The following is a 25,237-nucleotide window of genomic DNA, read 5'->3' as shown; positions in this document are numbered from 1 at the left end:
CCTTGCACTTAATGTACGTACTTATTGTATGTCATACTTAGTTATAGTTAGTTAAGCATATTATCCTAGCAAGCTTTGTTGTATACAGGGCACGGGTTAACCTAGTGATTGTTAGTGCTTTTCACTTGGTTCTATGAACATCCTTACTGTACAGACAGCAATATATTGTTGTTTCCCTTTCTTCTGATCAATGTACTTATGCCAGTCGTTTTGGATAAACGCGTCTTCTAAATGCCCTAAATGTAAAAGTAAGCTATACAAGCGAGCGTGGTCCCACCTGTGGTGTATCCGTGCGGCCTGCAGGTATATGTCCTTCCAGGCCACGCAGCACTCGATGCAGTCCCGTAGGTTCTGCTTGCTAGAGGCCACGTGGCCCTGGAACATCCGGTCCAGAGAGAGGCTCCGGCAGCACAGGCGGATCATCTCGTTGCTCATCTGCAACAACAACAACAACACATGCTTGTGACAAATAATGAGCTTCTAGGGGAGCAAGGTACAGGCCCGGAGATTTACATTTCTGACACGCTCAACTGGTCTGTGATAAATCAGTGTAGTGCAAAGAAGTGGATGGCAGTACAGTATGGTAGTGCGGTGTTAAGACACATCAGCAGACCGGCCACGGTCGCACGACAGAACCAAGGTATCTACTTATTACACACTTCAAAGCATCCATTGGGCTGGGCTTTATAATGGTCAATTAATGAGACTGCACATAAAAATGGCATTTCTCTGGCTCCAATCTCTCGGCCCGATTGTATATTCTGGGTCACCAGCCAGCATGATCCAATTATGGCCTCGTGTATAAGTCAGAAAGTGAAAGTGAAGTGTTAGTTGTGATTTAATGTTAATTACACTAGCTCATAACAATGGGCATTGATGAAATATAAAATACTATATAAATTCTGTGACAAAAAAAATTATACCACATTATACACATTAATGATCATAAATGAGTTTCAATTATTTCATACTCATTGGTATGAAAGTATTTTGAAGAAACTGAACAGAAAACACTTCATTTACCTTACGTCAGATACTTTCTGAAGCCTGATATCAAAGTGGCAGATTTGCTCTGTTTCTGTCATGAATAACAAGGGTTGGGAACTCACTATTGAATCACAGATTTACTTTTGATTTAGTCATTTTATATTTACTAGAATCCATTTTACCCATATCAATGCTTAAAAGGGAGTTCATAACCGCTTACACCGACTATGATTATATTCTCTCGAAATATATCCGATAAGATATCCACTCAAAGTAGGAATGTGAAATGAAAAAAGAAAGGCTGATACAATCTGGGAATGTGAACGTGAACCTGGGTGGGCGAATATTCACAAGGATAAAGAAACATTCCCCCCACGCTTGACGCGCCACGGGTCAGAACTCAAGTCACACTCCTTCCATTACCACAAGTCCCAGATCTCCTCACTCTCTCCCTCTCTCTCTTACTCCTCCGTCTCCCTCGCTCTCTTACTGTATATTTGAAACAGCATGAAAACAGCATGAATGAAAAAGCGTCTCTATGGCCCAGAGTCTGGTACCTCTTGACTTCCTCACACTCAAGGTCACACATGGAATTGGACTTAAATCGACGGGGCCTTAAACCCTTGTTTCTCACCAGAGGCCTGCCTCGCTCTCTCTGTGGTCTCTCTCTCTCTCGCTCTGTCACACTTTTAGCCTGGCCTGAAATATTTCATCATATTCAAAGGAGAGTCCAGGGCACGTCCATAATGAAACGGTTAAGGGTCCAAAGAGGAGAGTTAACGAGATCCCCTACAGGTTACGCATCGAAGCAGCCAGATGTTGGACCCCCAGTGTGGTGCGCTCGACACACAGATGTTTTGATTGGATAGGACACGCGCACGGTCATACACGCACACACAACCGCACAGACATGAATAAGAAATTATGCTCACAGTCCCTGGTGCCCCCACCTCCCCCCGCCCCTTCCCTATCCATGTGTACACGCACACACATACACAGGTGTGGTTTTTTTCTGCTGTGTGAGGATATAGAAAATAGCGGGGGGCTTAGAGTGTAATTCATGGGGCCCCGGCTCACATTTCATAAAAAGCCTCTTTATGATGTGTCAGTCAATCGGGCCTTCTGCATATGACACACACACACGCACCAAACTCGCACAGACACACGCACGCACACACATTAACACAAACACCCAGCGGGGTTCACAGGTGGGCTTTTCCTTCAGCAGGAGAGGAGCAGGAGGAGCAGGAGGAAGCGGAGGCAAAGGAGAGGGTGTAATTATAGGGGAGGCTGTGTATGGGGGCCTATGTGGAGCGACAGCCTATCCTCCATTGCTCCTGATCGCTGGTTTAAATCCTGACACAGCTACAACAGGGACCCGGGAGCACAGGAGCCGGCTCCCTGCCCCAACACACCTCACTACTGAGTTTGTGTGTGTGTGTGTGTGTGTGTGTGTGTGTGTGTGTGTGTGTGTGTGTGTGTGTGTGTGTGGCTGCATGTGTGTATGTGTGTGGCTGCATGTGTGTATGTGTGGGGCTGCATGTGTGTATGTGTACGTGTACGTGTACATGTATGGATGTTTGTGTGTTTGTCGTGTCCTGTGTGTGTATGTGTGTAGGTGGACCGATGACATCCATGGGTTTGGCATGTATGTCTGCCTGTGCATATCTATCTGCCTGTGTTTCTGAGTATGTGTGTGTATGTGAGCGTGTGTGTCTTTATTCACCTGTATGTGGCATGTCTGCCTGCATGTGTGTGTGTGTGTGTGTCTGTGTGTGTCTGTGTGTGTGTATGTGCGTATCAGTGCTCATAGCCTAGAGAAATGTGTTTCTACAGGTTGATTGTGGAGGCCAGAAAATGCATATTTTAATGAAGGGGGTAGGACAGAGGGGATGGGCAGGATATTAAATTGATATGTAAATGACGGAAAATTCTAATTTGAGTTGAAGCTTGAGAGTACCGCAGCATTAACTAGCTTATAAGTTAATAAGGATTTATTTTCCCTCCCCCTGTTTTTCTCTCTCTCTCTCTGGCCCCAACCTTTTTCTACCACTCTCTTGCTTTCTCCTAAACAAAGAGGAGAGAGCGAGGAGGAGAGCGAGGAGAAGGTGAGGAAGACGGGGGTGGTAACAAGATGTTCGAGCATAAGTCCCTTTGAGAATAGGCCTCCTTGTTGTATGAAAATGCAGATCTTCAAATGGCCCCGCACAGCAACAGGTAACTCTGGATTTTGTCTGTGTGAATGTATGCCCTGCTATCAAATTTAGCATCTCTCTCTCCTCTCCCCCTCTCTCTGACTCTCACTCTTCTTTTTTGTGTAAAAATATCCAGATGGTGCTGGCAGAGGGGGGGCTTGGACAGCTTGAAGCAAAAGTAAAGAGAGTAAAAAACTATGAGAAAAAATAGAAAGTCAGGATGTCAGATGCAGCTACGGAGGCGAAAGAGAGGGTGAGAAGGGGGAGAGAGGGAGGGAGACAGAAAGCAGGAGGGGAGGAAGAGAAGAGAGAGAGAGTGAGCAATAGTGAAAGAGGAAAGAGAGGGATGTGAGAGGGGGGAGAGAGAGCAAGAGAGAAACAGGGAAGGAGAGAGAGAGAGCATAGAGAGTTAAAGTGAGTGAGAAAGAGAGATAAATAGAGGGCGAGAGAGAGAGAGGATGAAGAGCAAGAGACCACTAGGGCCAAATGACTGCAGAATGATCACTACAGCTATTATCGTCCACAGGGTGTTATTCTCTCTCTCCTTCTCTCTCTCTCTCTCTCTCTCTCCTCTCTCTCTCTCTCCTCTCTCTCTCTCTCTCTCTCTCTCTCTCTCCTCTCTCTCTCTCCTCTCTCTCTCTCTCTCTCTCTCTCTCTCTCTCTCTCTCTCTCTCTCTCTCTCTCTCCTCTAATTCTCAGTCTCTCTCTCCTCCTCTCTCCCCCACCCCTGAATTAGCTGGAACCAAACAGAACAGGCAGAGAAAGCCCTTGCCCTGCAGCTTTTGCTGATTGGAAAATGATATTAAACCAGACATCGTGTTCCCCGGTACCAAACAAAAAAGAAGGGGCAGAGGAGAAGAGAGAGAGAGACAGAAAGAAAGAAAAGGAGAGGCAGAGGAAAAATAAACCAGAAAGCTTCAACAAATGAAGAAAACGGCTGAGGCCCTGCAGGGGAGAGCCTGAGGGCAACGGCAAGTCACACACACACACACACACACACACAACACAACAACACACACCACACACACACACACACACACACAGACACACACACACACCACACACACACAAGCATGCATACCTCATAAAGTAACATGAGGCAAAGCAGAGGGACGGGAAGTCCAACCAACCACACATGCTAGCATGACACAAATGGACTCTGATTAGAAAGTATTTAGCCTCAAAAACATCAGACACAGACCACATCAGTGGTGCCTGGTTCTCTTCTGGGAGAGAGAGAGAGAGAGAGAGAGAGAGAGAGAGAGGAGGAAGAGAGAGAGAGAGAGAGAGAGAGAGAGAGAGAGAGAGAGAGAGAGAGAGAGAGAGAGAGAGAGAGAGAGAGAGAAAAAAAAGAGAGAGAGAGAGAGAGAGAGGAGAGAGAGAGAGAAGAGAGAGAGAGAGAGAGAGAGAGAGAGAGAGAGACTCCACAGTGATGGATGGAGACGGAGAGAAAGAGGAGAAAAATAATGAAAGAAAGGAGGAAGACAAATAAGGAAAAAAAGTGAGAAAGTAACAGAGAAATGCTGATATGGAGAAGAGAGAAAGAGAGGAGGGGGGAGACAGACACAGATGGAAAGGGTGAGAGAGAAAGAGAGAGAAAGAGGAGAAGGAAGAGGCTCAACTTATGATGGGATCCTTCCCTGCATAGAGTAAACAAGCCATTTCTCCCCTCTCCCTCCCCAGTATGTGATACTGCTGGAGGGGAAACGGGGGTCTCTGGACCATGAGAGAGATAGGGAGGGGGCTGTAAGACACACCGTGCCCCACACAGTAGGGGTCTTTCAGGGCTGAGTGCAGCAGCTCCTTCTGCATTTCCGTCCATCTGCCTTCACGCTGCAAACGACAGCACGACGTGCACAGCTCTGTGGATGTGTGCGCGTCGCGGAGCACAGGGAAAAGCGGAGAACTCTGCAGTGTCAACACTGCAGCATGGAGTGGCTGCACGTACACTAACGCACCAACACACAGGTTCTCCCCATGGACCAAGCAGCCGAGTTTAACACCAACAAATAAACAAGATTTATAGAAGTGATCGTCAGGAAGTATGGTCGCATTACTACAGATGTCGGGTATACAAGGTAAACGTTGATGCCTGCAGACGGCTGGCCTTCTCCTTAAGCCAGATGTGATCCAGCAGGACAGCTGGGCCGCTAAACAGCAGTGAATGCGGCATAGCTCTATACGTACACCCGGAGGACTTATAAAGAAGAGGAGTGAAGAGGAACGCCGATGGAAGAATCCCAGAATCCTCAAGTGTGGAAGTAGTGGGACCGGGGTGGGAGGCGTTCAAAAGTACCGATAGTCTTTAAAGGAAAATCAAACCGTACAAGCCTAGTGTTGTGTCTTTTATCTTCTGTTTCAGGTCAAACATACAGCCACAGAAAGTGAAATAACATCTGGTATTTTTGGATCTACTGCATAATTTGCTAATGATCTCCACATCACAGCATGTACAAGTCATGAGAAAGTCAGCTGGATTAGCAGAAAGGTGAAAGGGTAAAAAATTGCCAGACTTTGATGTTTTAGAGCCTGGAATTGTTCACCACCTGCGAGGTGTCTGATCCGAGCAGAGAGGGAGAGAGAGGCGCAGGCTTCCAGAGTTCGGGTATCGTGAGTTTGCATAATTACAGCGTGCTGGAGGAGACCGCAGACCCTCAAGGGTGTTCTCATCCGACCGCCGCCGCCATCTCCCATCAGCCTCAGCTTTGCGGCTGAGCCGTGAGAGGGGAGCCGCCAGGTTAAAGAAGGCCATAGTTTTATGTTTTCTATGCATCAGACATGGACGGTTAAACAGAGATAGCGTGCTAACATAGACAGCCCGCTAACCATACGCAGCCCGCTAACCAACCAGAGAAGGCTTAGCAAAAAACTATGCCAACCACAAAGAGCCATGCACACTAACCAGACATGGCATTCTAACTGAACAGTGCACTCTAACCAGACAGCATGTGAGAGGTTGGAGAGTGCTGGTTGCTTTCACATTTACACTAATGTGGGTTAAATTAACATGTTTCATAACCAATCCACAAGCTTCAGGATGAAGGTGTTTGCGGCCTCTTTGAGTCGTCGGGTCTGCCATAGCCTCACTCACACTCAAGCAGACATAAAAACACACACACACGTACACCACACGCAAACACGCACACACACACTGATAAACACACCCTCAGGAAATAATTACAGTAAATGTTTTGTGTGAGTCAGTGTGCCTTGATGTCTTATCAAAGGAGCTATAGGGAACGAGAGCGAGAGAGAGAGATAGACAGGGAGATGGATAGAGACGGCGTGGGGGAAAGAGAAAAATAAAAGAACCAGAGCAGGAAACACGGTGGGGGCGGCCAGCAGCACTGCGGCGAGCGAGGGTCAGCCCATAATTATTTGAGGTTAAACGTTTTTTTTCAGTCCTTGTGCGCTGGCAGCGAGCCGGCGAGAGAAATGAAAACAGTTGAACCAAAAGAGGGGTTTCAGGGGTGGCTCTGGCTGGGTGGAGGAGAGACTATCCCAGGGTGCACCCTGGGATAGCGCACGGGAGAGCGGCAAGGCTTGAGGGGCGGTGCCGGCCTTATCGCCGTGCTGACCAGAGGAGTCTTATCTGAGTGGAGGGTCCCCTGGCGGCTGGACGTTCCCCAGGGTGAAGGTTATCAGAGTGCCGGGAGGGGGGGGGCTGCTCTTGACTGAGGGGAGCAGGGGGACCTTGACGGGTCGGTGTGTTGGAGGGACCTTGTGGTTAATATGCGAATGAATTACCTGCAGCAGCTCAGTGAAAACACCATGAAGGGGGAGGCTGAGGGCGACCCACTGTGTGTGTACGTGTGAGTGGATGCGTGTCAGGACATCGGGTCAGTGATTTTGTTTTTCTTTATGTTGGTTCAAGGCCTGAATGTACTCCTGTTGAATGTACAGGTGAGTGTAAAAACAGATCCGGGACATGGAAAGAGAAGCCAGAGAGAGAAACTCAGTTCTCAGAGTTCTGAGTGAAGCAGGTCAGGCCAACGAGCCCTCCCAAGCATGACGTGACTACCTTGTGGAAGAGCGCGGTGAGCCGGTCCCGGGTGTTGTAGTGCGGAGAGTTGTCCCAGATGATGCGTATGAGGTCGGTAATGTGCTGGAGCTTGGGGGCCACCTGGCTCGGCTGCAGCTGCACCAGCTCCTCACATGGCTGCTTCAGCAGGGACAGGAACCGCAGGTTGGATTCTGCCTGCTGGGAGCCATCCTGGACCACGTCAAAACACACACACGCACACACACACACACACACACACACACACACACACACACACACACACACACACACACACACACACACCACACACACACACACACACACACACACACACACACACACACAGGACCGGGGAACACCTGATAAGTTGCTGTAATTGGCTGACAGCTGTGCTGAATGCAAGCCTAGATTTATAAACTGCTAGGTTCAACACTAACTCCGCCCCGGGGCAGCACAAGGCCCAGCCCAACAAGCCACACACAGCGTCCTTTCCTCCGAGAGGACACACCGCCTGTGATCCCTACATCTTTATATGCCCCCTGCCTCTTGGCTTTAAATGATATATGGCCCCCACTCCGAGGAGCTCACTGGAATAGAGAGTCTCTGGTATGGAGATGGTGAGGCTCAATGCCCCCGCTACCGCAACAAACGCACCCGTTCACCTTCACTCACATATTCTATCCCCGCCAAATCACCACTTTGGCTTTGCTATACTGTATTCACTAAGGCAAGGGTTTGAGTGGATGTGTGGGTGTGTGTGTGTGTGTGGGGTGTGTGTGTGTGTGTGTGTGTGTGTGTGTGTGTGTGTGTGTGTGTGTGTGTGTGTGTGTTGTGTCTGTATGTGCATGTCTCTATGTGTGTGTGTGTGTGTGTTCAGTGGCAGCCGGCGTCATCAGTCATGCAGTAGCTAACTTCCTGGTTGCAGTTGAGCAGGTGTGGTTGGCTACAACTGGCCCCGCGTGGTGTTGAATGGATGGTCTGGCTCACTGACCAACTCCGGGGGTTGTAAAGTGCAGTGAATTGGACTCCATGGTTCCTCCCCCCCCCTCTTGTGTTCTCTGCGAGCCTATAATTCATCACTGAGGGCCCCGGGTGCGGTTGCCTCTGCGGCAGCCAATGAAACAGGCTTGGCCCGAGCTGCGCAGTCCGACCTCTGTCCTCCATGTGAGACGCTGCCTTCACCTCACATATGCAGTGCTGGGTGGTGGGAATGGATCTGGCCATGTAGGAAATGAGAGTGGGGATTTTTTTGTACGCTGCACCACCTGCAATGCAGCTAAATCTGTGGGCGTTGAGGGCACTGTGGAGGCTATTTGCTCTGGCAGAGGGAACGGTGGGGGATTGAAGCTCACACCGCTCGTTTATAAATTAGGGATCTAGTTTGGAGCCTGATTTCTCAGGGCTAATTGTGAATACATGTGGATAACTGACAACCATGCATACGTCCTCCGTTTTAAGGTTTCTTTAAAAAGAAGTTGAATTCCTACAAGTCTGGAACTAATAAACTCAATAGAGTGAACATCGTTTGGTGGAATTCTTGCCGTCAAACAAGGATTCAAACGTGGATTTATGTGGCCACCCGTATCTGTTACATAGGGGGGGAAAGACAAGTATGATCGAACAGACATTATGCTCATTCCCGTGACTTGGTAAAGAAAAGGGAAGCCTTTTTTGCACCATGAAAAGTCTTTAAATGTTAACATTTGACAACTGCGTCTACTTTACGTTTTAATCAAACATCAGGTGAAGTCCAGAGGGGAACTCACATTATTCACTTCTTTAAAAACGTCAACTTGCCGAGTACCATTAACAGATGTTTGTAAAAAGATATTGTAGAGGTAAGAACCAACCCACATCCCTCATGTTCGTTAGCAGCAATTTTACAATGTCATTATTTTGTCAACATTTTTATTCAAAGCGACTGTAGTGACTTGGTAGACAAATGTCATAAAGGAGCAGGGAAGGTTTAGGGCATCTCCTTCAAGGACGCCTACAGGTACGCATGTTGACATTGGGAATCAAACCCAGAACCCGTGGACTGTGACCCACCCATTCGGACACCCCCGCCCCCCTATAGAGGTAGGGATATATATAATTATGTCGACAATCAGTTCTATTTGCATCTACATTTCTACTAGTCTAATATTCACATTTTTCTGTTTTCCTATTTTCTGTCGGACCGATAAAGAAGTAGCTCATCCATGAAGATGTGTCCTACCTGGACCTCCTTGGGCCAACTTGGAGAAGGGCTGCAGGTAGGAGGACTTGGACCAGCCGCAGAATACTCTGGATGTGGTCTGACGCCGGGCTTCTGTAGCTGCAGGCTGATGCCTGTCAGGTCGGCACAGCGGCTGCTCCAGAAGGTGATCTCCTCCAGGGGGCCGGCGCTGTCGCCCATCTCCACCAGGTGCTGGGCACCCAGGACGTCGTGTGAACTGACGGGTCCAGTGGATCAGCACGACTGGAAACACACGGGGGGGGGGGGGTGGGGGGGGGAAGGTTGAGGCCATAGATCCTCGGGGTTGCATTACATCCTCCAGGTCAGTGCTTCTCGACCTTGTGTGCACGTACCACTGATGGCGGTACGCATGAATAATACAGGTGCTCAGTGGAGATTTTTGGTCATAATAGAGACAATTAATATAAAACAAGAACTTGATAATAATTCAAGATATTATTAATAATAAAAAATATAGTACTGGCTTGTTATTTCAAACACATTGTGCATTCCATCATATGTTTTCCATTGTAATGTTTTCCATTTATGCTTTGTGTTAATTGTGTTTGCTAAATGAAACCCACGGAGAGCACAAGCAGTGTTGCAGACTGAGGTGGTCCTCAAAAGGTCATGATGACAAGTGAATGATGCAAGGAAAGTCAAAGGTTGGGAGCCGCTGCTTTAGGTCCAGTGGCTGTAGGTATGGGTCTGTATGTCATTGGCCACCTACAGTCACTAAGTCTGGTCGACATTGAAGAATTCAAGCATTTTGTAGTTCAACACAATTGTACAACACATCATCTTCACACAATAAAGATTCCAAGGTACCAAGGTTGGTATTAGACTGGCAGACTGTCTGCACGACACAGAACCATGTCACGACACATGTATGGTTCTGTTTCGTGATTCACCAAAGGAAGGGTTGAGGCCAAGGTTTCCTAATGAGTCAAATAGGGGGAGGAATGGTTGGCGAGAGCAAGGTCGGATCGATGAATGAGTATTTTCGAGGAGATATGGTAGTAAAGAAAGTTGAAGGAAATAAATGTGGTGTTGTTGTTTTTATTTATTGGCAATCTGAAGGATACAGAAAGTGACAGGGGTGAGGAGAGGGCAAGTTAGGGTACGGCCTGGTGTAGTGGTGCAGCAGCAGTAGAAGAGAGAAGGGAAGTGAGGAAAAAGGTTATAGATAAAGTGAGTATCTAAGGAAGGCAAAAAATCTTTGAGGTCGATATGTGTGTATCTGAATGTGCGTGTGCTTGCGTGTGTGTATGTGCGTGTGTATGTGTTTGTGAGAAAGCATGTGTGTGGATGTTCACTTATTTGTTTGAATGTGCGGGTGTGCATGTATGTGTCTGCATCTGCGTGTGTATGCATGCTTGTGTTTGTGTGCCTGCTTTGTGTGCCCTTTGATAAAGGGTTTACATTGATGTGTTTGTGTCTTTTATGTATGTGCAGGTGTTTGTATGTGTTGTATGTTGTGTGTGTGTGTGTGTGTGTGTGTGTGTGTGTGTTGTGTGTTGTGTGTGTGTGTGTGTGTGGTGTGTGTGTGTGTGTGTGTGTGTGTTTTCCTGTGCACCGATGGGTCAAAGGCAGAGGCAGAGGGACGGGTGATGGAGGAGAGGGGTGGGAGGTGACACACTAGCGTCTCATTAAATCCTATCGGTGTGCGCCCGAGCCCAGGGAAACCACCCCGCGATCCTCAATGCCCGTTTTGTTTGCTTTCGACCATAAAGCGAGAGAGCAGATCAAAAAGATAAAGTCCAAGTGACCTTTCCTAGGAGAGAGAGGAAGAGAGAATCCCCACGGTGAGGCGTAGAGACAAAGACACTCACACAATGAGAAGGATGCGATATCTGCACACACATACAGATAAAACACACACACAAACACACACACACACACCACACACACACACACACACACACACACACACACACACACACACACACACACTCACACACACACACACACGCAGAGCCCCCCAGCCCTCCTTACTCTCCAGTCTCTGTAATTAAGCTCCTTGTCCCTCTGCTGGCCTCCTCTGGGCTGCGCTGCAGGGCCTCCATGGGGAATGTAGAGCACAGTGTTCCCGGCCCATCTTGACACCGGGAGTCTGGTCAAAACAACACACACCGTTACGTGAGTGCACGAACTCAAGTACAGAATTACAATTTGCTTTCAGGGTTTCAGACAATGCAACCGTATGCCAAGAAACTAAAGTGTTGAACAGCAAGAGTTTTTTAATTAAATAAATATAAATAGATGACAAGGTAAAACCGAGGACGCTGCAAAGTTGTATATATAGAGCCTTTCTTTGGAGACAGAGATCTCTTTGAGGTTATTTCATGTCTACAAGGCTCCAGTGACAGTGAACTGTAAGCGAGTGGGAGAACGCAACACTCCTTAAGGTTTCACAAAGCCGACAAAGTGCTTGGTTTTAACAGCCGTAAAGCCTGCGGTTATCAAACCCGTGTACCTCTTTATCCCCTGTGTGTATCAAGATCAAATGGAGTTCCATTTACCAAATTGGAAAAAAAACAAACAGCGGAGAAAAATCACAAGTGTTTTACCGCTCCTCCCGGGCAAAGTGGAACGCTTGAACAACGCACGCACACTCACACACGACGCGCAGACACACTTTCTGTTGGGCTGTGTCGCCGTGCATAAGTTTACCCACTCCAGAGTGGAGTGTGCGCCGCAAAGGGCGCCAGGCAACCACCTCCCCCGTCCGACCCCCAGACATGAGGGCTGGAATATCAGAGACTGTGAATGAAGCAGCGGTCTTTACACAACACAGGAGTAGAGCGCCAGAGTGCCAGGGCCTCTAATGAAGGAGGGAGCGGATCAAAGGACACAAGGGCAGAGAGACATAGAGAGAGACGGAGGGAGAGTGAGTGTGTAGGACCTGAGCTGTCTGTGTACACTGATTGTGGCGACAGGGAGGACGATCAATGAGAGCTGCGTGTAGTCTCCCATTAGCCTTTTGGAAAAGGACATAAACAACACAGCGGACCGAGAGAGAGAAAGAGAGAGAGAGAGAGAGAGGAGCGAGAGAGAGATAAATAATGAGGCGAGGGCACAAGGTAAGCGGAAGGCTGCTGAATGTATAAAAGAAAAGAGCAGCCTGTGTGTGTGTTTGCATGTCATTGTATGCACACTTTTTGCCTGTTTTACTGGGTTGTTCACCTTTAGTCATTTTTCTTAGCCGATATGTCTGCCGTTCGTCTGGGTACTTTCCGGATTAATTTTCCTCTATGGATTGCGAGTTTGTGTGTGCGTGTGCGGTTACAATGATGTTTTCTAAGGGCCAGCCGGCTGACCTTTGGTGAAACCTACGCAAACATTGAAGACGTGGAAGAAGAGCCAGGAGCCACAACAAGCCCCTTTCATCAGGCGGTACTGGCTACCGGGAGCTGGGGGTAAGGTGAGGGGGTTCTGTCCACCTGGGTATAAGTCAGTACTCAGTGTTCTTCCCCTCCTTCTCCATAAATAAATACATATACATAGAAATGTATATTTATGTGGTGAGCCCGGTGTCACAGTTGCACATCAACGACAGATCTGCTGTTCCACCGACTCCACTACTATATAAAGTTTTAGGCAAAAGTTTAGTAGACTGAGAACGGGATTGCTAACTCAAATGCCAGCGGGGGGGGGGGAGGGGGCATTTTGAGGCCTAAAATGTGCTGAGATTGGTGGATGTATTTACTGAAAACGATATCAGAAGATGAGATTCCACGGGGGGTTGTGCAGGAATGAAAAGGATTTCAGTTGGGATTATCCAATCGTGTTTCTGATTGTTCAGGGGAAACGCAGAGTAAAGTCAGGTAGAGGAGGCTCGTAATTGTAGGGGCTCAAGTGTATACTGCCCGTGCACGTCTGTTTGCGTGAATGTATGTGTCTGTGTGTGTCTCTTTCGGAATGTGTTTGTATGTCTGTTTGTATGAAGAAAGAAACAAAGTGGCGTTTCATGCGCTGATTGGTGCAATTAGCATGAGAATTGAACCATCACAACGCACCAATACACTGTATGATTACCGCTGCGCCTCTCTGTGTTTAGCTAGGCCCTGGCAGCAGCCTGTAGCTTCTCCTCGCTGAGCGACGGCTAAAGTCTCCCCGCGGCTGCACCATGAAAGGAAAACATGGTGCGAATCCCTCAAAGCCCTCGTTGTTCCGCGCCAAGAAGAAGCAGATCAATGGCTGACTGTCAAAATGACATTATGTTGGAATGCAGTTCACCGTAACCTTAATTGTTGTGATGCGCCTTCTCCTTTCAAGGGGAAAAATAGTTTGATCCATGCCGGCTGTTTTGTCTGTCTTGTTCTTCTGCTTTAGTGGAATTGATACAAAGCAGAGCTGTTCTCCCAACCCTCACCCTGCAGCTGGGAAAACACAGGGCCTTCCAGGAACAGGAAGTCATGTGAGGAAAACCACCTCGGCACCTCGTTGGATCAGCCAGCATTACCTAATGCACTTCTCTTGTTTTGCCTCCAACAGTTGCCACAACAAATGAGCGACATCAAAATCCATGCAGAATGGATGAAATGTCGCCCGATGTTTGATGTGGTAGGAAATCTGTCTGTGTTGCCAAAACACCATATTTGGTTGGAAACACATGTGCTTTGCTAGTTTCTAGCGTACTAGTGGATCAAATATGTAAATCAGGCAAAAGAATAGCATTTTCATCAACCAAACAGGTATTCAACTGGGAACCCTGCCCTCTTCTCCCAACGCCGACGAGTACATCCACAGAGTACATCCCTCTACGCCCCAGCCCCCAACCCGGTCCCAGCCACCTCTTCCGGCAACCACCCTCTGGCATTGAACCAGCCCTCGTACCCGGCTCTGCCCGACCCTGTCCTCCCCTCTCCCAGGAGGCGGATGGCTACCTGTAAGGCCGGAGAGGAAGCGGTGCATGTTGGCGCTGTAGATGTTCTTGATGTTTTTAGGCAAGACGGTGCTGAGGGCCACCAGGGGAGCATGCACGCCGTTCAATAGCCTCAGCAGGCCCTCTGTGGCTCCGCCCCCTCCGCTGCCGCAGCGCAAGGTGCCACAGTGCACGACCGTCTCGAAGGTCTCCGGCATGATGGGTGCCTCTGATGAGCGGATGAAGTAGGCCAGTTGATCCACCGCCTGGTAGAGAGACAGAGGTGGAGACATAGAGAGAGAGGGGGGAGAAAGAGAGAGAGAGACAAAGTGAGATAAAGTAGGTGAGGGGGAAACATAGAGGGAATAAGAGCGACAGCGTGAGAGGAAGAGAGGGAGTGGGATAGAGAGAAAGAGAGTGAGAGAAACAGATGATGAAGACGATGGAATGGGATAAGCAGGGGAAGAATGGGTACAGTGGGAATTGTGAAAGAAAGTGAGCGGAAATTAATGAAAATTGTGAAAGAATGGTTAAGATAAGCGGAACAACAAGGTGAAAGGAAAACCACACAGATGTGAATTTCCGAGGCATGTGTATAGAGGAATCCAGAAATACTAACAATTAAAACGCTGCATTTTGTGATTCTCTTTTATGCTCTTTTGATAACAGGAACCCACCGCAGCCATGAAGTGGCAGACATTTTTATTAATTCCTCTGGGTCTCTTTAGATGCAGCTCAATTGGTATTCGGGAGCCGTCATTACCGCAATCTACAAAAGCTCTTATCAGTTGTAATATGGCACAGTGCTGCATGTCTGAGTGTGTGCTATGTGTGCTATGTGTGCTATGTGTGAATGTGTGCGTATATGTGTGTGTGTGTAATGTTTGAATCTTAGCACACGTTTGCGTGCGAGTGTGTATGTGTTTTCCTATGTAAGCGCACGTGTGAGTGTGTGGAGGAGTCTTTTGACAAGGCCCCTGTAGCAAATCTCTGCTTCACATCTCCGGGGCTCTGAGGAGAATGGACAGTGCGGCATTTTATTACCGTTGCTGACATTTCTATTAGTCAGGATGATGGCTGTACTCTGGCTGCTGGAGAGCTCGGTGGACAAGCCTGCATACAGAGACCTCACAACAAAGAGATCCTTGCCCTTCTCTCCTGGAGGAGAAGGGTAACTAGGTAACGAGCCTAGCACACCTACATCCAGGGACACATCATGTGCCACACCCCTGCCTGACCTTTACCTAGAACCAATATGTTTATTTTTTACATCTTGTTAAACTATGACCAAATATAAACGATAACAAGGCATTGAGCACGCAACACACAGCTACTAATTTACCCCACCACACATTTGATAGGGTCTGAGGACTGTCAAATGGGTCATGTGTACCTGTGAGGGCATGCCGTTCTCCACCCTCAACCCGGTCATGGGGTCCAGATATACCACCATTAAAGGGATGGAGGCTCCTTCTATGAAGCGGTCCAGTGCCAGCTCATTGTCCTCCGACCACGAGTCCCAGGTCACGTCGGAGAGGGCAACCCGGCATATGAACAACCTTCTCTGTATGAGGGGAAGAAAGGAAAAGGTGGTTATTCAGTGTGTCAAGAGGGGGAGGGGACTCGCTGCTGCGTGCCCCCTAAGCCATCGCCCCCCACCCTCCTGCTGAGATGGCGCTGGACATCAGTGCAATTACAACCCGTGACCCGTATCCTTCAATTAAAGTGATGGTGTCTCTGATTCGAAATCGCTGACGCCCCGCGGGGGGAGATTCAATCACAAATCGCACATACACACACACACTACCTCACTAACACACCGAACCTCTGCACTATTTCCCTGACTTTCAATGCTCTGCCGCCGGAGCAGGTGCTCTAATATTAGCCAAATTATATCGCTATGCAGATTATACAGGGACCTGTCTTGTTGAATAATGCTAACTGCCGGGTACGGCAAAGTGTGTGCTTGTGTGTCTGCTTGTGATTGTGTGTGTATGTGTGTGTGTGTGTGGGTCTGTGTGTACATTCACCGCCTACGCCTGGCACCTGTTTCATCAGTGGGAGACACACACATACACACGCACACACACACACGCAAGATGTATTTATAAATATTGCAAGGGGGGACGGGGGTTTGGGAATGGTTTGGGTCATCGCATGTAAATACTAGCACTCTATTGCAAGGTAGCAAGTGGTAATTAATTATATTAATTTAATTGATGAGGAGACAGTTACTGTGCAGGTTCACTGAGCACACACCACCAATCACCAGCTGATCTCCATATTTCCACACATCTGGCACACTAGCCATTGTTCCAATCCTATTTTCTATCAGCAGTGTCAGGGGGGGTAGAAGGAGTTCTCAAAGGTTATTAAAACTGGTGGGTTTATGAAGGTGGTTGTCATGGTGGTGAGTGGGGTGGTTGGTGATGATGGGTAGGGGTTGTCTTGTTTTGGATCTCTAGGAATTCTTGTTTCTCATACTTTGATTTCCCCATGTCAGTCACTTTCCCCCTCTCTCTCTCTCTTTCTTTCTCCCTCTCTCTCTCTCTCTGTCCCTCTCTCGCTACACTGCAAGGAAAAGGTACGGAAATAGATGTTCACTAACGGCATGATGGTATTCTACTCTGCTTTGTCGTCCATCTGGGATGTGGATAAAGTGTAAATCTAGCTGCTCCCGTTGCTGAGTGCCCCTGTTTTTTGGGGGTGAACTGAAATCCCAACTTTCAATTTGTCACCGATGACAAGGTGGCCATTAAGGGGGCTGATGGCTTTACCAGGTTAATGGCGTACAGGTCCTCAGGTTCCTCCTCCGTCAAGATCCCCACACTGCTTCCAACATCAGCATCCCCTGTGATGAATCGCAGACACACACACATAACTATGCACGCACACGCACGCACACGCACACCATCAAATTCCCAAAGAGGCATGACAATGCACGTGACACACTCAGGGGACACCAGTTTTCATGATTCCATCTGGTTCAGATTGTGGGAATTATCTATCCGCTATTCTCTCCTCTTTGTGTCATTTTGAGCACAGTCATTACTTCTGACACTGGTTTGGAGTTCAGGGTTGATAAAAATCTGCCAAGCACTGTATTATTGTGTTGAAGATGGGAGGGGGAAATGACGTGATGATTTGTGTAAACTTCTAACAGTAGTCATTTAATTACGGAATTAGGCCTTTTTTGTGTGCAGATGCCCATACAACATGATGGTATTCTAATCTTGTCAGTTAATTTGGTGAAGAGAAAATCCAACCAAGAATCATTAGCATTGTGTTTATAGCCAATGGAAAATACATTTTCCATACATCACATTTCTAAACAATCCCTTCCCTAGACTAAATAGAAACCTTAAAACGGCTGCTATTAAACCACACACACAACACAACGTATTTCAGTTGAAACCCAGTCTGCGTAAACAAGCAGAAAATATGCTGTGTTTTATTATATTATACGTAATATGCAGGGGGTGCACACTGGTATATACACGTACACGCCACCAATACATGGAGGAGGCCAGACGACGTGTCTGCATACCGAACTAGATTTACCTCCGGGCTGTTTGTCTTGCTGGTCCCCAGGCAGGTCTTCAGGCTGGAGGGCAGCTTTGGCCTCCCTGGCCCTCCGACTCTTGGTGGAACCGCTTCGCTTTGGCCTCCCACTGCTGCCGGCGGAGCCCCCCTGCAGCATAGGGGACTGGGGCACATCGTCTGCCATGGAGCTGGACTCACCGCTCACTCACTGCTCTCTCCTAGACGCTCTTCAAAGAACAGGGTCACAGATGGGTTTTTTAACGATGGGTTATTCCTAGGGGAGTGCAAACAATAGTTTTGTGAGGAAAAGAATGACTGCATATTTGCACATGTATCATCTTGCAGAGTAAACTTTAAAGTGTATAATTTTAAATGTAAAAGATTTTGAGGAACATTGGCATGCGTTTCACATAATTCACATTTCACATGCGATTTTGTGCTTAAACATTTAGATTTTTTTCCTGTTTTTAATGGGGTGTTTTCTGAAGCCTTCCAAGGTAGCCCTATGCATAAAACAGGCCTATCGTAATAATAAACTCTTGTTGAGAATAAAATATTGGTAACCTTAGAAAATGCAGTTTGATATACCAATAGATTAAAACACCAAATGTACCCAAGCCAATAACCCAGATAAATAAGTGTTCGCTTTCGGCGGAGACCAAGAGCAACTGAGCTCATCATGACAAATTCACTATTTCCATTTCCACAGCAGGCATTTCTAATGGTGGGGGTATCGACCAGCTGCAGGTGTCCGTGGGAAGTGAACACGGAACTATTTTGAGGAGAGAACCGCTGGCAGGCAGGTGGAACGTCGGCAAAACACAAGTAATAAAACGTACAAAGTCAACGCTTTCATGAACTATTTATCTTTCTCCCGAAAACCGATCTGTCCCCTCTTTCTTGCTCTCAGTCTGCTCCCGTCCTGTTCTGCTCCAGCCACCTCACTTGTCAGGCCCCACAGCGCACCCAGTCTTTATTGAAACTTTGATTCAGTTTTCCACCCAACTCGTAACTTTCTCAGGGCAGTGAGCAATACAAAAAATAGAACGACGTTATTGGTTAAAAAAAAAAGAGGGGAGGGAGAGGGGATAAATGAAAAAAGGACAAAAGTAAAGCATTGGGCAAACCTGCACATTTCAAACTCGGACATTAAATGTGCGGAGGTAGGCCTATGTATGTGTGTGTATATATATATATATATATATATATATATATATAGACATTGATGTAGAACATTAATTTACCCTGCAAGACACATTGTGCTCCTTGCAGATGGACTACGTGCTTCTTGAAGTGACAAGGTCTGACTGGGCAGTCTTTCTTCGAGTCGGTAACGTACTTCTGTCAAACTCTTTAGGGGGTTGTTTTTCCAAAAATGTGATAAAACACTTCTCTCGCCTTAGTTCCTCACATAATTATTCCTGTAGGTATTCCTCCCTCGCGTGTCTCCTAAACGGTCACGCTGCTAGGTGACTACCTTCCTGAGCTATACTGCTATTAACTAGTTAGCATTCCGTGGTAGTTCTAAGTAGGTTACTTACCTTTTAAAAACGTCAGGCAGTCCAAGGCCCTTACATCAAACACTATAAGTATGGGCTTACTTTTTTTTCAACGTGACACGAAAGCAACGGCGCTTAAGTAAAACGGACGAGGATAAATAGTGTGGCTTTAGTGTAGACGGTGAATTAAATGCGTCGTCATTAAGTCGTTAGCTTTACTTTAAAATGATAAACACAGCAGCTCGCGCCTCTGTCGCTGCGTTGAACTGTGCAGCGCGCGTCTGGACACGTCGCCATGGAAACGACACGTCTCCATGGAAACGACACAACGGGGGAAAGGGAGAGGGGGGGGTTGGGACGAGGCGTGACAGTCAGTGTTGCCAGATTGGGTACGATTTTCCGCACAATCTGGCAAACCTGGCTGTGTTCGCCCTGGCCCACTTTTTATTTATTTATGTGTAATAAGTAAAAACAAATGTGCAGGTTACGGTTGACTAACTACATTAAAACACTGGCAAACATGTAAAACATTTATAGTGCTGAAATTGACAAACAATACCAATAGCTCTAACGTTCAAGACTGTGCGCATGGACCATATACCGTTGGAGATGACCAACTGTCTATCTCATCATATAACGTCAGCTCATAACACTCTTTCATATATATTACCTTAACGGTAAGTAATAATAACTTTCAGATTGTTTCTTTAAAATAACATCAATATTTAACATGAATAATTTAAGCACATAAATATGAGTTGCTTATATAGGTATTGATTAGGTCCTGACCCTGAGAAAACATAGGCCCAGCTCTTTGAGATAAGGTTTTGTCTTACAATCGTTTGGCCCTCGTTTTCTTATGGCTTTGGGTTAAATGTTGCAAGTTTATTGTAATTCAACTATAGGCCTAAACAGTCTTTTACTAAAATATCTTTCATGCATTTATTTCATCATCGTTACTGTAGGCCTTTTAATGATGCCGATACAAATTCACAATATGAAACAAAACTTATTTTTTCCGAGTTATTGCAAAGCCTTTCAAATGTCAGCGTGTGATCACAGGTCTCACTCACATTGAAACATTTATGTTGTTTCATGTTACACGACCCCCCCTTACATCCGTCTCTCGCCCAAGGCTTTTAAGGAGAACTAGGCGAAAAATGACAGGCTGCCCCCTCCCCCCCGGTGTTCCTATCAGCTGCTAGTTGACCCCGCAAGAAGCTGAAACAGGTACTCTTATCACTACAGCTCTGTCTGTCTGTCTGTCTGTCTGCCTGCCTGCCTGCCTCTCTCTCTCTCTCTCTCTCTCTCTCTCTCGCACCCTCTTTGCACCATGTACATTTTTGGTCAACCAGGTGCTCCGGAGTTGAACTCCTCCTGACTAAAGATTGCAGAATGGAGTAGCAACTTCAAGGTCTTTTTTTCTCTTTAAATCATGTTTTATTCATCAATAAAGCTTAAACATTACACCTGCTTAAATCCCTGTTGGGGTGAATTGAGTGCCAAATGCACATTTAGAGTGAATGCCACTTTGACGTTATTATCTGAGCAAACTAGATGGTGGCCTGGCTTTGCCAGAGGAGATATGTGGCCTTGTGGATGGCCTTGTGGTCTTTTTCTTTGACAAAAATATAAACTTTTTCACTTCTTTCAACACTAAGTATGGCAGATGAAATGGTTGACAGATTAAATGACAAAAAGAGAAGCTTGAATTTGATTGATTGCATTATTTGTTCCCCTATAACTATTCTTAAAGAATCTGCAAGGGTTAAAGTTAAAGCGTTTAAAGATGCTTGGTAAGGCTAGAGCTGTCCTCTATGGAAAACGTAGTCTATCTGCCATGGTGGTTATTACAGCCCAGAATATTATTGCACAGAAGTAACATGGGTAACATTAGTAAATCAAGCTAATAAAATATTGTCTTAGAGAAAAAGCTAATGGAAAACATGAGCATTTACTCCAGTATAAGCATGAAATTCAATCCATACATTATTATAACCTACATTATATATACATTATAGAGATCACACTTATTAAAGCACAGAATGAAGTATAACATTGACAAATCCAAGGCTAACGCTATTAAACCAAAAATTTGACGGATTACAATAAATCCACTTCAGCTTTAGATGCAAAATGTTTTTCCTTACTGCTAATGGAACCACTCTGGCAGTTAAAAAAAGAAATTGTCCGTCAATTAATCCGAATTTTGTCAGGCACAGCTGGGAACGTACTTGCATTTGTTTATTTAGTTATTTATTTATTTTGGACTGTGTATGGTTTGAGCTAGAATTGCTAGTGAGTCAGGTGAGTCAGTAGGGAGCGGGCAATCTAAATGAACCAGGATTTATGTACTTACAGGAGGCCCCTTACAAGTCATGTGTAGCCATTGCGCGGTCCCCCTCCTTCACAGCTCCCCATCCCCAGACAATATGAGGCCCAACTGAAGTGAGGTCACTGATGGAAGCAAGTTTAGTCAGAGATAGAGAAAGGCATGTGGACACACACACACACACACACACACACACACACACACACACACACACACACACACACACACACACACACACACACACACACACACACACACACACACACACACACACACACACACACACACACACACAAAAAATATAATTTGTGCAGTGCCTCTTACCAAGCAGAGCGATACTGTGGATTGAGTACGGGACAAACCAGAACTTTAATCCTGGGGGATCCTACATCTCAATTCTCCTGGTTAACGTCTGTCTATCGGCCTGTATGATGCAGAGGAACGGCAGAAGGAGAGCTGTAGTACACATTTGCACTTTTACCCCCTATGATGATACAGCACATCCCATCTTTCGTTTGACTTTTTTTGCATTTATTCCCTGCATTTGTGTGCGTATAGTGCGCGTAAACGTGCACACCCGGCAGAGCACTAAAGTGCCCTTTTGAATTGGACTGGATTGAGACTGAAATAGGCAAAGTTTTAATAAAACATTACAGACGCACATACACTTATTCTTCTTTTTTTCAGATTAATGGCAAGAAGCAGCTTCTTTTTTTTTTTTCCTTCATTTTTGTTCTTAATAATTCATTTGCTGAATGTTAGAGGCAGTTCTTTCCTCTTCGTGGAGTTTGTTAGCAAAGTTTTTGAGAGCTTAATGGTTCGACTGAGGTTTCTCCCTTACCCCTAAATCCTGTATCTTTATGCTACTGCTGCCCTTTAAATCTGCCTTTAAATACCCAAATCTTAATGCAAGCCAAGACGGCCCCTTTTCACATTTTTAATGATGCATAAATAACCAACGTTTCGTCTGCACTGTACAACCTTCTTTTTTCAAGGCAAGAATAGCAGGAGTTGTTTAGCATTTGAACAGTATTAAACAAAAACAACACGTAAACATTTTGATCTATGTCGAGTATACATCTTTCCGTAGTCATATATTTATCTCCCATTTGAGTGATCCAACTAATGACATAAAAACGACTTGCAAAGCAATATGTCTGACAATTATTATTATTATGATTACCATGATAATGAGGATCATGAAGCTATAACACGAACGTAAGCGGTCACGCCACGTTCTGGTGCAGCGGTAGTCAGCCCGGTGTCAGGGGTCGCAGGGGGCCGGGTTCACCCCCCTCGTCGATCCCCTACAGTGGTGAGAGATTAAAAGGATCCGACCTCCACCCTAACCAGTATTAGTGACATCTGATTCATTACAACCATTAGCATTAAGCAACTGCGTCCATCAATAAAACTCTGGGCCGATCCATCGGTCTTCCCCAGAGGGTCCGTCCCCCAGGACTGAGATCGAGCCGACCGCAATATTGACAGGTGCAGAGACAAATTGTGTTAGTACATAGACATACACACACATACTGTCCCCCATTGTTTAGCTGATATAGACGACCTGAGTGTCGATTGTGAGTGTGTTAGTTTAGTTGGGTTCTTAAGTGATGAATCCCCTTTTGTTGCTGATGCTCCTTCTGCTGTTTGGAAGGAGAACCGCCTTTGAGCCCATCAGCTAGTTTGTTGTTGTGTTCTCATTCACCCTCATGTTTAGAGTTGACAATCTGTGAGTGTGTGTTTGTGCGTCGGTGTGGGGGTTTATGTTGATGCCAACGACGACAGCTAGGGAAGAGTGAGAGGCATTGGACGTTGGCATCGCTCCCCGTCAAGATTTGTTTGCATGCGCGTGTCAACCACGCTCATGTCTGACGAAGTATTATTTCCATTCATGTTCAACGGGTGACATTGTCAGAGGCATGTCAGCCTCTTCGAGCGAGAGACTCCAGTGGCGTCAATATGACATGTCAGTTGTAGCTTGGCGCGGTCGCGTGTCGTGCATCACAATGTCCTGGTCTGTGCGCAAAGGGATGATAGATTGAGGCATAGACAAACATTAGCCGTGTTCCCTCCAACATATTGTGTATGTTTCGCGGTAGAAGAGGTTGATGGAAATGGACAATTCGCCAGATTAAGGTCTGAAATCGACCTTTAACTTACAGGGTGATTTCCCCATAATGCGTGAAAAGATGTCTGGTAGCATTAATATGTAGGTGTGAACCGATCGTCTTTCGCGTTTCTTCACTCCAGACCAGTTAATGGAACCGCACTAACTGTGCATTTCCTTTCGTTTGAGAGTATAAGTGTGACGCTACAGTTTGTCATAAAGGCATACTCAAAAGCAGCAGGATCGGTGTAGCGTTGTTCTTCATCAGGATGACGAATGACGCGTGGATGAGCTCCTCCCAGTCCTCCAGCTGGCCTGTCCTCTTGCAACACCCCAGACAGGACGAGGGTCCCGGGAGGGTCCTGGGAGACGCCAGGGACAGAGAGAAGCCGGAGAAGTCCATTGTCCTTTGCTCCCAGTTCCAACAGCCCTCTCTGTCAAAGTGAAAGACACAACAATTAAAATGCTCCAGTGGTTAGGGTCATTGACCCTCAGCCGAAAGGTTCTGGGTTCGAACCCCTAGCCCCTGGCGACCAACTGACTTTACTTCTAAGTCTCTTTGAATGAAAGTGTCTGCTGAATAGTAAAATAATGCTAGTAGAAGACAAGACACAAATCAACACCCACGTGCAACCGGAGCTCTACAGCAAATGGGGAGCGAGGAGAGAGAGCCGCGCGGCCCATGGGATTGCGATGTCGGAAGGCCAAGCAGCCCCCGGAGACAGATGATAAATTATGCAAGCTAGACGTCCAGACCCATAGAGGACGCCCATGTTAAGATTTCATTACGCCATGACTTTGCACATGCATGACACATGCATGACACATGCACCCTGAGGTTGAGAATCTACGCACACACGTACACATTTTGCCCCAAAGAAACAAAGTCAGTGGGAAACCCTTCAAAACAGACTGTCTTCCAAACAGTATCTTTACTTCACACTCTCTCAAACGGCCAAACTGAGGACACAGTTTGCCTGAGAGTTGTCCTTGTTGCGATGCGGCAGCGCTACAAAAGTGTGCGACAGGCGGTTGAGTGGAGATGGAGAGGAGAGGGGGGGAGGGGAATGAATAATTTAAAGAGCCCAGTGACCCCTAGCACCTCCTCCATGTTGTTTTGCCTCTGATATGAATTTCACAAAAAGATGTCGCCGTGACAGGTAGTTTATCCTGCCTGGCAGAGGGGCCACTTACAATGACAGCCTTCTCCAGGGGCCCGCAGAGAGGAAGGAAATGGAGAGGGAAAATTGGTGGGTGGGTGTGTGTGTGTGTGTGTGTGTGTGTGTGTGTGTGTGTGTGTGTGTGTGTGTGTGTGTGTGTGTGTGTGTGTGTGTGTGTGTGTGTGTGAGAGAGAAAGAGAGAGAGATTTTGTGTGTGTGTGTGTCAGAGAGAAAGAGAGAGCGAGAGAGATATTGTGTGTGTGTGTGTGTGTGTGTGTGTGTGTGTGTGTGTGTGTGTGTGTGTGTGTGTGTGTGTGTGTGTG

The 25,237-nt window shown here is 46.7% G+C and overlaps 3 protein-coding genes across 3 annotated transcripts in view; 1 reads left to right on the top strand and 2 right to left on the bottom strand.

Annotated features, from left to right (window-relative positions):
- dnah2 (dynein, axonemal, heavy chain 2) overlaps positions 1 to 11,446 on the bottom strand; it is a 186,475-nt gene extending 175,029 nt beyond the window's left edge. Inside the window, exons 1-4 of the mRNA XM_030338322.1 lie at positions 11,399 to 11,446; positions 9,404 to 9,646; positions 7,204 to 7,395; positions 278 to 435 (exon numbers count right to left, since the gene is read on the bottom strand). Of these exons, the coding sequence (XP_030194182.1) occupies positions 278 to 435; positions 7,204 to 7,395; positions 9,404 to 9,583 (530 nt within the window). The 5' untranslated portion in view covers positions 9,584 to 9,646; positions 11,399 to 11,446. The remainder of the gene's footprint in view (positions 1 to 277; positions 436 to 7,203; positions 7,396 to 9,403; positions 9,647 to 11,398) is intronic.
- LOC115529938 (dynein heavy chain 2, axonemal-like) lies at positions 11,395 to 19,438 on the bottom strand. The gene is made up of 8 exons (XM_030339085.1): positions 19,355 to 19,438; positions 17,832 to 18,040; positions 17,048 to 17,121; positions 15,664 to 15,834; positions 14,293 to 14,536; positions 12,724 to 12,816; positions 12,077 to 12,166; positions 11,395 to 11,516 (listed from the first exon to the last, which is right to left on the bottom strand). Exons 2-8 carry the CDS (start codon positions 17,995 to 17,997, stop codon positions 11,395 to 11,397), a joined length of 960 nt encoding a protein of 319 aa, XP_030194945.1. The 5' UTR covers positions 17,998 to 18,040; positions 19,355 to 19,438.
- A 1,018-nt stretch (positions 19,439 to 20,456) lies between these two features.
- LOC115529937 (uncharacterized) overlaps positions 20,457 to 25,237 on the top strand; it is a 49,893-nt gene continuing 45,112 nt past the window's right edge. Inside the window, exon 1 of the mRNA XM_030339084.1 lies at positions 20,457 to 20,542. The gene's annotated coding sequence lies outside the window, so the exon portion shown is untranslated. The remainder of the gene's footprint in view (positions 20,543 to 25,237) is intronic.

The sequence above is a fragment of the Gadus morhua genome, chromosome 17, assembly GCF_902167405.1.
Source record: "Gadus morhua chromosome 17, gadMor3.0, whole genome shotgun sequence".
NCBI classification, from domain to species: domain Eukaryota; kingdom Metazoa; phylum Chordata; class Actinopteri; order Gadiformes; family Gadidae; genus Gadus; species Gadus morhua.
Note: the sequence above shows the minus strand (reverse complement) of the source record. Positions and strands in the feature narration are given on the sequence as shown.